Below are 13,796 nucleotides of genomic sequence, written 5' to 3'. Positions count from 1 at the left end.
TTGTTTTTGAGAAAATTCGAATTTTCGTTTTTCTACCAATAAAATTGTATGGGGACCACTGTTTGTTTTGATCTTTTAAAACAAATGAAAAAAACGTCTAACGCGAATCTGCTCAAAACCTTAACTTTTAAGTTTGAACTTAATCGACCCAATGGTTTAGGCTGTAGGAGCATGGGCAGACAGACAAAACAGACCGGAAGGAATCGCGGGACCCACTTATTTCGACATCTCTACCATCGTAATATGAAGTTTGATTCAAATCTCGAGTTCGAAATTATGCACGAATGCAAAAATTGCTATTTGCATACATATGTAGTTCCTATATGTCTCAAGTAAAAACTATCGGTTCATTTTGGACAAAATGCGAATTTTCGATTTTTGACCAACAAATTTGTATGAATGGTAATGTAATTTTTAGTCTTAAAAAAATTACATTACCATTCATACAAATTTGTTGGTCAAACTAATAGCCTCAAAACCTTAATTTCGAAATTTAAAATCAATTGACCCAAAACATTAGGCTGTAGGGGCAAGGACAGATAGACAGACGGACAGAATCGGGAAACCCACTTTTTTGACTTCTCTACCGTCGTAATGTCATATTTGATTAAAATCTCGAATTCAGAATGTTTTACGAATTCAAAATTTGGCAAATATGTAGTTCCCATATGTCGCAAGTAAAGAAAGTAAAGTCAAATGTATTTCACTTGATTATTTTGAGAAGTTACAATGATACTGACTTAAGAAATATTGTATTTGATAAGCAATGATGTTGTTAAAAAACTTTGAATATTTTTTTGAAAAAAATCCAATTTAGAGATATTTTGTTTAATTCCTGCTTAACAATGAATATTGATTAGCCAAAATAGTTTTTGACTAAAAGATCCAACCCCAAGTGTATTAGATGACCACAGCTTTTTGAAGTCATAAAAAGCGGATTTTCTTACTCGTGAGCATTTGTATATCAAAAACTACACATTGCAGTTATGCATGTACATGAGACATGATTTCATATTAAAAAATATAAGTACTATAACGTGTAAAACTTAACAAAAAAAAAAAAAACAATTTAAAAACATTATCACCATGGAAAATGTGGCTATAGGCCTTTTTATAAAAAGTGTAACTCTTTGGCTCAATCTAAATTTGTGATTTGTTATAGCAACTAAATGTTTGATGAATCACTGGAGAGGCTTTCAAAAAAAAAATGTATGTACCACATACTTTAGTTATTTTTGGTATTTTCTAGAATTTATCAAGTTAAATGAAATTGTACAGTTTTCAATTACTTTTTTATCTGTTCAAAAAAAAACTATTAAATTACTGAAATTTAAATTTTGAAATGACTAACAACATGAATTGTAACGAACTTGAGTTCTAAGATAGAAACAAAATAAGTTACGTGACTCAGACATATTTTCCCCTTTTTTTTTTTTTTTTAAAAAAGAAAAGCAATTTGAAATTTATAGAACACTTTCAATATTTTAAACTCAAATTATTGAAGATTGATATTTTGTAACGTTTTCAAATGATTTGAAGTAAAATAACTTCAAAATAACATTAACTTCTAAAAAATTATTAGTTCTGAGCAAATATTCAAACAAATCTTACTAAAATTTCGAGTTCAATTTTTGGCAAACAATAAATTTTCCTCTTTTGAATGTATCTGAATATTTTTGAGAATTCAGTAGTTTCAGTTTTTTTTTGTTGTAAGTGCCCAAGGCAATTCTTCATAAAACCACAATTGATGTTGATCTAAAAACTTATAAAAGCCTAAACTATTAGATAAAAAAAATATCAAATCAAATCCAATCATACTACAGTTTAGATGATGGGTATTTCATCATCAGATCTTTCAACATTATTACAGTTAATTAACTTTTTTTCTTTTGTATTATTCTAATTCTTTTATGTTCCCATGGTTGTTTTTTTGAAGTATCTTACTGCCCTAGTAAACTTTATAATCCAGTTTATTATTTTTCATAAAAAAATGAATATAACAAAAACAAAAATCAAGGCAATCATTATAAATGAACAAAAAAAAATTATATACTTACATCAAATCAGGCCTAAAGTGATGGATCATCGCACAAAATGCCAGACCGTCTCGCCACGATGTGGTCATATTGTCGATCTTTACACCTGGATAGCCATCGGTCATTCGTCGGCACCATAATTCCAAAGCTTTAGTTCCTCTTCTCTCACCCATAATTTCTGTTATTATATATTTTTGTTGTTGTTGTTGAAAAAGTAGGTATAGTTCTCACGTTCTGATATATTAAAAACGATGATGATGGCGCTTCAATTAGCTGATGATGTTGTTAATACGATCAGTAGCAACAAAAAGTTAGCTAGAAACAAAAATGAATAAAATTGGTTAAACAATTTGTAAAGAAAAATTAGATTGAAAATAAAGAAGATCAATCTTAACACAAAAAAAAGTATCTTCGTCTAAAAACTTCAAAAACCTCTGAGAATGAACTCAATTTTTCAGATTTACACGTTTCTTGTTGTAATAGAACAATTTTTTCTGATAAGTTCAGAACAAGGTTTTTCTTCATAAGTTTTACAGTTGTTTTCTGTTCAGATACTTCTAAAGTTAAAACTAACACATACATAAGTAAAATTCAATCTTAAATTCAATCATTAATGTTACACCTTGATTTTTAATTAAAAACAAATGCAACCCTTCACAAAACTGCATCAGTGTTATGAACCTAATGGAAGTTAAATTGAACATAAATGACATTTATCGATTAATCAAAACTCTGAACCCAATGAAGCTGGACAAAAGCATAGCCAAGATATGACGCCATATATTAAGACCTATAAGATCATTCATTCATGGCCACCCCACACCCAATTTAAAATATTGTCAAGTCACAAGGAGGAGGACAGTAAGGTGCAAATAAATTCAAACACGAAACGAACAAGGTTATTTAGGGAAAGGTCTTCTACCTCAGTTTCTTTCTTAACAAAAAGATTCTCAGTGGAGACCAATTTTTATATACCAAGACTCTATATAAAGTCTTTCAACTTTTATGTTGACTTCAGCTCTTTTAGTGAATACAAGTTCAAGAACATCCCATAAAAAAAACAATATAAATCCCTCCTACACTCTCCCAACATTGGGGTTAACCAATATGCATTCTCAACAAAGTTGCATTGATTCCATTTGACAGTCGCTGACTACAATTTTAAGCTTTAAAACCACTCAAGCACAAGCACTCTCTCTCTACCTCAATTTACTTGATTAAACAATAAAACAAAGTACACATAAATGAGTGCGTAGGGGGTTGGCATGTCATCGCGTCTTGCATTCGGTCGGTTTTTTAAAATCATAAAAGTTCAATAATGTAATCAGCTTAGACCTGAACTGCACAGCACACACAATACAAAATGTGAATTTACCGCCATTTATAGTTTAATGGCTTTTTTACTGTTATGAGGTTGCCACTTTGAAAAAATCAATCTTTATGGAAATGGACAGTGGTTAAAAATCATTTAAGAACGTTTAAAAATGATTTTGGTTGTAAAAAGAAGTGGAATTGCAGAAATTCAGTTCTTAACTTAGGAGGAGGTGTTGATGCACAGTGGTTTTTAATTCCTGAATATTGCAATGGCTGGGAAAGACAGAGTGTGGCAAGGTATTTCACATTCGAATAGTACGGCTAAAGAACGAATCTCTGTGCTTGACAGTACGACCGAAGTTGGGCTCTAGGGTATGTTGATGATCATTCTTAGAAGCGCGAGTATAACGGTGGAACTGTTTAAGGGGAGGAATGCAACTGGCTATTTCTCTAGAACATAAACCAATAAAATAACGGCAAAAGAGGGTGAGACAAGAAAAATTTCGACAATGTTCAAGCGACATAAATTGATGGTAATATCACCAATCAATCTAAATGCTCTTCGCCAAGAGGCTTAAGTAAGTTCCAGAAGTACCAGACCAGATATGGGAGTTACACTCGAGCCAGATTATCTACAAGACTTATATACGTCCAAAGAGGGGGAGAAACACTTCTTGCATCGCTTTAGACATGGCGTATGTGATCGTTCCACAAAAGGTGGTTGGTGATACACATACAGAGAACATCAAGATGTTCAGTCTCCTCGATGCAAGTGCTATCTATGAATATTGGCAACGGGGTACATCTCGCTTTAACAATACAAGAAAGCATTGGGTTTTCGAAGCATTAAATTCCACGCGGTTTTTTATTCCCCATTGTACAATGCTGTTTAGGTCGAAATTTAATGAGCTTATCATATTTTGTCGTTGCAGTTCCACATCTGAAGAAGAGGGGTGTCAATTAGAAAATGAATATAAAAAGCTAAGAGTACAATTGTCAGCGAAAAATGTATTGGATTAGAAGTTGCAGACAGGAGATCATTAATCCAAATAAGGAATAGTGTTGGAGATAGAACATAGCCCTGGGGCACACCAGCATTTATTTTGTGGTTTCCAGACTTGAAGTAATCCAATACAACTTGTATGGAACGATTCGAAAAGTAATTACTAATCCAACGAAGGAGGGATTCATAAATACTAAAAGCACGCATTTTCGATAAAAGAGCCTGATGCCAAACCCTATCAAATGCTTTTGAAATATCTAGTGCAATAATCTTACTTTCTCCAAAACTATGTTAAGATTTGTTCCACTGTTCGGTGAGATGAACCATGAGATCACCAGTGGACCTATTGCTTCGAAAGCCGCATTGGCGGTTATAAAAAGCTTTTGATCTTCGAGATATTTCTTGAGCTGATAATTAATCAGTGTTTTTATGACCTTGAAAAGAAGGGATGTAAGTGCAATCGGTCGGTAATTAGACCGTGAGGAAGATTTGCCTTTTTTCGGAATAGACTAAAATAGACTAGAATAGTGTAGTAATCTTGCTTTCTCCAAAACGATGTAAAGATTTGGTCCACTAGTGGACCTATTGCTACAGAAACCGCATTGACGGTCATTGAGAAGCTTTCGATTTTCGATATATTTTTTGAACTGATAATAAATCAGCCTTTCCATCACCTTGGAAAGAAGGGATTTAAGTGCAATCGGTCGGTAATTACACCGTGAGGAATAGACTGGACAAATGCGGTTTCCCATCCGCTCAGAACCAGACATGAGGAGTAGGACAGATGAAAAAACTAACGCAGTGGTTTTGCCAGCGTTGAAGAACACCTTTTCAGAACAATAGCGGGGAAACCATCCGGACCAGCGGATTTATGAATGTTGAGATCTTTAAGAACTCTTGCCACAGTACGAGTGCGAAAAAAGATTGGTCCCATAGAATTACTGACTCGCTGAAGTACAGGCGGGGTCATAACATTCACTGGAAGCGTTAAATTTACGGCGAACTGCCTAGCAAAGAGATTAGCTTTCTCTTAAGAGCTTAAAAACAGAGTGTCATTGACCACGAGCGTAGGAACCGAAAAAGAGGAAGAACTCCTCATATTTTTTACAAATGAACAAAAATTTGTACTGCCTTTGGGACATAGCAGTATTTGGGCGTTGCAGTCCTTTTTTGGCTTGCTAGAACTTATTCCGGTTTTTTCAGTTGGATTGGCTTTAAAACAACGGAAACTAACATTCTTGACCCTATTAACCTCTTAACATCAATTGAATCTTTAAAATTATGAATGAAAATAACTTCTAAGAACATACTTGGTGTTAAAATTTTAATATTAAAGGTATTACAAAATTCTTCCACATCCACATCTCAGACAATTTTCAACCGGTTGCCAAAAGATTTTGAATATATGCATATTGGAAAGTATATTTCTTTAGACTTTTTTTTTATTTAATATTTTAAAATGAATTTCATTTATCAATTCATTCCGTAGTTACTCTAAAAAGAAAAACACCAAAACCCTTCTTTTTGGCCCTAGGATTGCGATTACCCTACCCCTTAAACTTCCATTAGAAATGAGTGTAATTGGTTAGGTTGAAGGTATTGAATTGTTTTTAAAGGCATTAGCATTGACCTTATCTTTTATTAAGTCCCAAAATAAGCTTAATAAAAACAACACGGTCAGAAACTTTTTTTTGGAGAATTTTAAGTATGTAGTACCATTATTGTAACAAATCTTAAAAAAATTAAATTAGTTGTTAAAGCGAGTATCGTTTCTTTTTTAAAAATGAGGTATTTTTGCTTATCAACTGGCAAAAGATGATAGCATCAAAAGTGACAGCTGCCAAAATATCAGATTCTTAAAAATAAAACCTCTCATTGGAAAATTCTATTTATTCAAAAATAAATAAAGAAAGCAAAACATTTCTACAAGAAAATAAAAATCAACCATTTCTAGTGAAAAAATACAAAAGTGGCAACTATAAGCTTAACTGTCATGCTAGTTTTTGAAGCTCTTTCAAAAGTACAAAGAAACAATTTCAGATATATTTTCCTGCTGGTCTATTTCCCACGTTTATAACTTGCACATACAAAAATGTGGGCGATTCATTTCAAAAATAATGTTGGTATAAAGTGTTACTCACGTGAGTCCCTATATTCACCTTTGTTAAAAGCCGACTGACACAGACAAAGCCGACTATGACAACAACTCTAAGACAAGTGTCATTGTTCTGCAGAATGGTTTCAGGTATCGTACACAGTCCGCACGCCTTCATACGGACGTCAAATTCCAAAAATTAAACATAATGTTAAACTTCTTTTACGCAACTCAGTGCATAGGCAAACATTTTCCGTTATAATTGTTAACTTGATTATATTCAAGTTGTTTTCAAGACTTCTTCTGTTCGTCTTTAAATGACATCATCAAAGGTGCACTCTGGGATGGCGCATACTCAACTCATCTCTTAGAAAACCAATAACCGGACGATGATGATGATGATGATGATGGGATATACCCTAACCATACCCATTGATGTAACGTTGCATTTCTCCAGCCCATCAGCCTAACCTCAAATATGCATATAGGAATATTCACGTATAGTTAAGAGATTTGTACAGAATGTTGTTCTTCTTCGAATTACGTAGTCCTGCTGCTGCATGGGCAGCAAAAGATTAGAATCTCATTAAAGAATGTAAAATTCAAATTCTACCGGGAACTTTGTGCATAAAGCCTCTTCGACAAAAAAGAAAACTGTTCTTTAGAAATTAGACATTAAAAAAATATATATATGTAGGTATGTGGAATTACTATGTGCGGCTTTAGAGAGTAGTTGATGCACTTGTCAAGAGCCTGTCAACATGTTGACTTCCTACTCTAGATTTTGTTCCTGATTTCGGAAAATCATAGGTCTGGCGGTCTATCCGTTGACGTTCTCGACGTGGACGTGGACTTGGACGTCGCCATCACCATCACCGCCACCGCTACCGCTACCGCTACCGAAAGAACATAATTTGCTTCGATGACGTGATGGTTAGGATGAGTATAGTTTAAGTATAAAAACGAGATGAAAGATAACTATGGCATCTAGACATGTTTGAAATTTTAAGTGGATCTCACTCTAACTCTTATATAAACATCGCAACATCACGTGCGTCGTGGTGCGGTTCACTTAACGTAATTTGTTTTATATTTATAGACACTCAATAATATAATAATAAATTGATATAATAAAAGTGCCTAAAAAAATTTTGACTTTACAGTTAATATTTAATTTAAGAAATAGAAATTTGACTTCAATATTTTGTGGAATTTTTTAATCGCTCGATCTTCTGATTTCCTATGATCTTCACTAGGATTATCCTAAATATCCAGATCCGAAGGCTATAAATATTTATATATATGAGGATATCGTAGAATGTGTTCTTGGTTAATTCAGTCTTATCTTCGTGGGTAAGACGTGTACCCAGATCTGTGTCTTAATCTTAAATTTTGCCTCGAAGCAGATTGTGACTTTGCACTTGATTGAATCATTAAAACTTAAAGCTTTTTGCCTTTGGCTTGTTTCACACACTACGATTTGGTCCGTTCAGTTAAAGTCCTAAGCGTGGAAAATTGACAGTAGTAGAAAAGCGTCTGAAGCTTTCAAGACACTAAACACAGATGGATTTTTCCCGGAGGTTCGATTTACAATATCCATTCCAGCTAGAATAATATGGCCGTGGCAACGCTTTCTTATCTACTGGAATCTACGGATGATATTCTCACGGATTTAAGTTCGTGTATGAAAGAGGCTTAAGACTTTCCGAAAGTATATGACTTCTCCGAATTCACATCGCAGCTCCATGATAAATATAATGCCAACCCTTTACCTGTGTTTAGTACCCGTGGCATGAAGGTTATTGCGTTGGATTGTTTTTGATATCCAATGGAATAAATCAAAACAACAATTTTGGAAAAGGCCTTTGACACCGTATGGTTAGAGGGTCTTTACCTAAAACTGAGTAGGCTTGGCATAAGCAAGCCATTGTTGTATAAACTTTATGATTTGCTTAACAGTTGAAAGTTTTTTGTCAAAAGTGGCAATGTAACTTCTACCACAACATTCTCAATTAAAAATGGTCTTCAACAGGGAGCGGTGAATTCGCCGATTCTCTTCAGCATTTACACCAGCGATCTTATAGGAAGTCTTACAAAGGCAATTGGGTACGCCGACGATCTAATTGCGAACAGAACGGCCCGAGAGGTTAAAGTTATTAGAATTCTCTTGCAGCATGATTTCGAAAAGATTCAGCGATATTGCGACGACTGGAAACTGAAAATTAAGCCGGAGACAATTCTATTTTAGACTCTTTTGGCTAGGGCCACGAGGGATACGTGCAGTAATTGGCACAAGATGGTCATCGTTGATCTTCACGGGCAGCGATTAGCGAGCAAAAGTGTAGTGCAGTACCTTGGTAACTGGTTAGATCAATATTTATATGTCGACAGACAGGGCCAGAAGAGCCGTCGCTCTGACGAAACGGCTGTTTTTTAGCAGTCGGCTTGACCCCAGAGTGAAGGTAATTTGCTACATGGCCCTCATATGGCCAATAATCGTTTATGGTTGTCCTGTGTGCTTCAACGATGTCACTTGCCAGATGGACAAGTTTCGGGTGTTCGAGCGGCAGTGTTTACAACGCTGTACCGGCTTATATCGAACAGCCGAATCTTATGTGCATTACTATTCCAACAAGGTCCTATACAAAGGGGCTCGAATCAACAGAATTGACAATTTCGTGATAAAACTCGTTCGAGGTCACATTGCAAGAGCTATGTCTTCGACCAACAATTTAATTTTCGGGGCGTTCTATCCGAACGACGAGTATTTTGAGAGTGCACGCTTTAGCGGCTTCATTCCCCCAGAGGCATTCCTCTTTTTAGATAGATGCGGGCTGAAACAGGATAGATTGGCAGTTCCGTTAATCTACCACGCCAGAAGACGAACCGTGGATAGACGACTCCTGAACAATCGAGACGTAATGACACAAGGCGGAACAGACCTCCTTCGGTTCAGTAGGACTGTTCCCGAACGGGAGAGACCTCATAGGGTGAAACAGAAGAACCAGTTTTGGTGGCTTCAATCGGCACTTGAAAGTTTGAAGTCAGTATGGGGTTTAAGGCCATCGCTGGCTTACATACTTGTTTAATAGTTTTAGGGTTTAGTTTTAAAAATGAAAAACAAAAATTGTGAAATAGTTAGATTTGCTGCTGTGGTTGTTCTAGTTTTAAGTTGTTTATAGGTAGAAGAGGTAGTTTTAGTTAGTTTAAATAATGAATAAAAATGAATTAAAAAAAAAAGTGTGTTGGACTGTCATGTCATAGGTCTTTTGTTCAATTCCAGCCTGTGTCATCTAAAATTTGTTTCGTTCAGATTCGGCTTAAGACTGTAGGTCCCCTCCGTTCCTGACAACAGTACTCGCACACAACAATGGTTGAGAATTGTAAATCACTAGGTCCTAGTTCTAAACGGATTGTTCCTCCATTTAATTTTTTCTTATAACCCTTTACTTGTATAAGTTGTTTACTAATTCAGCTACATGTTGTCTGTAAAAGTAGGATAGAACATGAAATTCCTTGTCCCTTTTTTATCATATGGTCATCAATATTAAGATCATATATATCCACGGCACCAATATTTCTCCCCTGGTAGGTAAGTCACTCTGATGCACAATATCCATCCTGGATGAAAAGACTTTTACCCAAGTTTAAAGAATCTAGATTTAACAGCTTTTTATAGGTCTGAGCTCCAAATATGTCGTTGTAGCCCGCAAATGGTAGTTTTCTCACTGCCGTAGTTTTCTGCTAACAGTAACCTTTCATAGAGTTTGGGTCCCCATTTCTGCTGAGGTAATAGTTACCCAATGTTCACCACGTGGACCTAAAAGAAGTAGTCGGTTGTCACGCAGTTCGGTTGAATAAAGACTTGGATACGCATTTAGCCACTTGGATATGAAAATTAAAAAAGCTCGCAAAAACAGATAACGTAATAAACAATTATTAAGTAATTTCAAACAAAATGCCTTAAACGGACATTAATTCATTTTTATGATCGTCCTTTGTAGAGTTACTATACAAACGTTCTTAACACTCAATGAAATGGCCTTCATATTTAAGTTTCGAACATTGAACTGAATTCAATGTGAACATAAACTCTAGACTAAAGTGCGCAATTCTATGTACTCGTCTACAATCTCAAAACCGACCACAGGATAGAAACCTAAACCCTATAACCCAAGTTAACCCTAATTCGTTTTTTTTTTATTCCATCATGTATATATATATATGAATATACATGACAGCATTTCTTTGCTCATATCACAGAGAACAAGAGTATAGTAATCCGTATGAAATCATCTCTTACTCATCACAAGTTAAGTTTGTACCTCATTCAGATATAGATATAAGCTTATACTCGGGTATACTAAAAGGTAATCAGATCCTTTCATTTGGTGCCATCCCTATCCCCGTCGCGTCAGTCCAACAGAAAACAGTCATACTCACTTTAAGAGCATATATATTGAATCCTCTAAAGCCTAAAGATAACCTTGGTCTTATAATATGGTGTCGATGAGATATTTCCTTCGAAACTATATAAGAACAGTCTCTGTTGCTTTTTTTTTGTTTTGTTTTCATTTTCTTTTTGTTTCAGCATCATTGGGTTTTTACTTGTCTAGCCTTAGCCTGGCCTATAACTTAATGAAGAACACGATTCCTTGGCGATAAGTTAATAATTTTAATAGCAAAGCCATGATATTTGTAAGACTTCACTTTGCATTCTCATGTTCTTCAATTCTTCATCCGTAGGTTCATACCTTATGCCTACATGCATTCAAAATATAAGGGAATAGAATCTGTGTTGATGCTAAGGCGCTGCGCTATAGCCGGATTAAGCCACCGCGCACTAGCCAAGCCGCCTCTTCTTCTTCTTCTTCTTCTTCATTTTCATCTTTAGCGTCTTCTGATAGTTGTAACGAATTCTTCCATCTGATTAACCTTGCTCACACCTTTGTTTTATAGTTCTCTCAAGTCCTATAAGCGCATCATACATTGAATAGGGGATAAGTTTTGTGCCCTGGCTTATAAGAACAAGAACATATGCACAGAATACCTATAGACACACATAGGTATGTACCTTTTGGAAGATGCTTCAAATTGCTCCCTATATCGCATGACGACTTGAAGTTTATTTATACTTTGCAACTATTTTTTCCCAGTCTATGTTGTATGTTGCATGACCTTTAGCTAGAAACATTTAGTCACCTGCATATCAAACACTCTCATCTTTCTTAAAAGAGCCTGATCTTCAATTTTTACCGATGCAAGACACTTTTATATAAAAAGAAAATAATGAACAAGTGTTTAAAAATTGAAAGATAGGCCAGATAGGGGGCACCTATATTTGAGCTGATCCCTCTGTCTAGAGTTTGTACATATGTTCAACAACCAACATTAAAGAAATAAAGTATGAGAGAAGAAGAACCCTAAAGTTATGAAAAAAGGGTAAACTTAACCAAGCTATGGTGTTTATAACGTGCAACGGACTGTGACTTGATTGTTGACCTGTCAATATGCATGATCGTCATTTTATTTTACCTTTTATATCTCATTCTAAATTTTATATTTTTTTTTTAAATTTTCATTAACAACAGCACCGAGTTATTTTTGTGATGGTCATAATTTATGTTCACTCAAGGCAGACACTGGAAAACACAAGTTTTCGTACCAATATGCATTTTTGGCAGCAAACGAAAAGTTTTTCGAAATGATTGAGATAAATTTGGTTATTTTGGTAATAAGTTTGCTCATTTTGTTTAGGAGCAAGTCTGTTCATAAAGAAATGAGAAATTAAGTGACAGCTGTCAAAAAAAAAAATTACAGAATACTCTAACAACTTATGGTTGGTTACTGAACGGTATAAAAATATATGCAACTTAACTAAAGTTCTTTTGAATTTTTCAAATATGGGTTTTCCAGTGAGAGTATCCATTTTTAATATGCCTCTTTTTTGGACAGCTGTCACTTTGAAAAGCTGTTATCTTTTGACTGTTGGGACTAGTTTGTAAAGAATCGAAAATGAAAAAATAACAAAAACAATTGAGAACATTTCTACTTTGTCTACCGTAGTTTTGACAAAAAGCTGATCGATCTTGTGAATAAGACACATGGAGGACTTTACATAGTATTGTACATACAAAAATCCTTTTAAAATGTAGTCAACAGATGAATTCATGATCACATTCCTTGACATAAAAAAAGAATTCGTTATTTTAATATAAACATAAAACGACTTATTGTAAAACCCGTGCAAGTGCCTAGTTACAAGTGGGGGGGGGGTTATTGTTTATTCTACTTTAAAATAAAATAAATTGGATGTTACAACTCTCAACCATTCCTGTAAGCGGTTAATATTTTCAAGAATGGAAAAGACCTATAGTTTTGAGACGAATTCGAACGGTGATATTGAGAAAGCACTTTTCATGGCAGGAATTACTTTGGGAGGATTTGACAATTCTTTCCAAGAGGCAGTACCCTGGACAAAAAAAAACTCAGATTGCACTGGCAAGAATCGAATCCAAGACTTCTGGCATGACAGCTCAATAAACTTTTTTTTTTCAAATTCATTTTTATTTATTCAATCTTAAACCTATCTTAAAGCTAAACAAAAATTCATAAAACTAGCCTAAATATCCATAACTTACAACTAACTTAATGGTCCCATACGGACACTCTAAGTTAAACTATAACACTTAAAACTAATGCCTTTAGGCCCTAAGATCTATTTTACTTCATTTAAATTTTATTTATTTTGTATTTATTAGAAAATTTGAAAAAAAACTAATATCAATATCCTATTTTATTTTTACATAAAAACTACTTAAAATAAGGTCCTTAATATAAAACTAAAAACTAACTTAAACAACCTATTCTACCTATAAACTACTTAAAACTAGAACAACCACAGCAGCAAATCTAACTATCTAACATTTTTGTTTTTCATATTTTTTTTTTTTAATTTTTCATTTTTTTTTAATGCCACCATGCCTATTTTACTTAAAACTAAACCCTTTTACTATTAAACAAGTATGTAAGCCCGCCGAGGCTTAAAACCCCATCCCGACTACCCAATATCAAATGCCGATTGAAGCCACCAAAACTGGTTCTCCTGCTTCACCCTATCAGTTCGGTCCCGTTCGGACACAGCCCTACTGAACCGAAGGAGCTCTGCTCCGCCTTGTGCCATGACGTCCCGATTGTACAGCAGTCGCCTATCCACTGTTCTTCGTCTGACGTGGTAGATTAACGGAACTGCCAATCTATCCTGTATCAGACCGCATCTATCTTAAAAGAGGAATGCCTCTGGTGGAATGAAGCTGCTCAAGCGAGCACTCTCAAAATTCTCGTCGTT

The 13,796-nt window shown here is 34.8% G+C and overlaps 1 protein-coding gene across 1 annotated transcript in view; it reads right to left on the bottom strand.

Moving 5' to 3' along the window:
* Positions 1-13,796, bottom strand: part of LOC129946124 (MICAL-like protein 1) — a 203,191-nt gene that overhangs the window by 128,433 nt on the left and 60,962 nt on the right. The window contains exon 3 of the mRNA XM_056056167.1: positions 2,058-2,351. Coding sequence (XP_055912142.1) covers positions 2,058-2,209 — 152 coding nt within the window. The 5' untranslated portion in view covers positions 2,210-2,351. The remainder of the gene's footprint in view (positions 1-2,057; positions 2,352-13,796) is intronic.

Source organism: Eupeodes corollae, chromosome 2, assembly GCF_945859685.1.
Source record: "Eupeodes corollae chromosome 2, idEupCoro1.1, whole genome shotgun sequence".
Taxonomy (NCBI): Eukaryota; Metazoa; Arthropoda; class Insecta; order Diptera; family Syrphidae; genus Eupeodes; species Eupeodes corollae.
The sequence above is the reverse complement of the archived record's forward strand: the minus strand, read 5'-3'. Positions and strand labels throughout refer to the sequence as shown.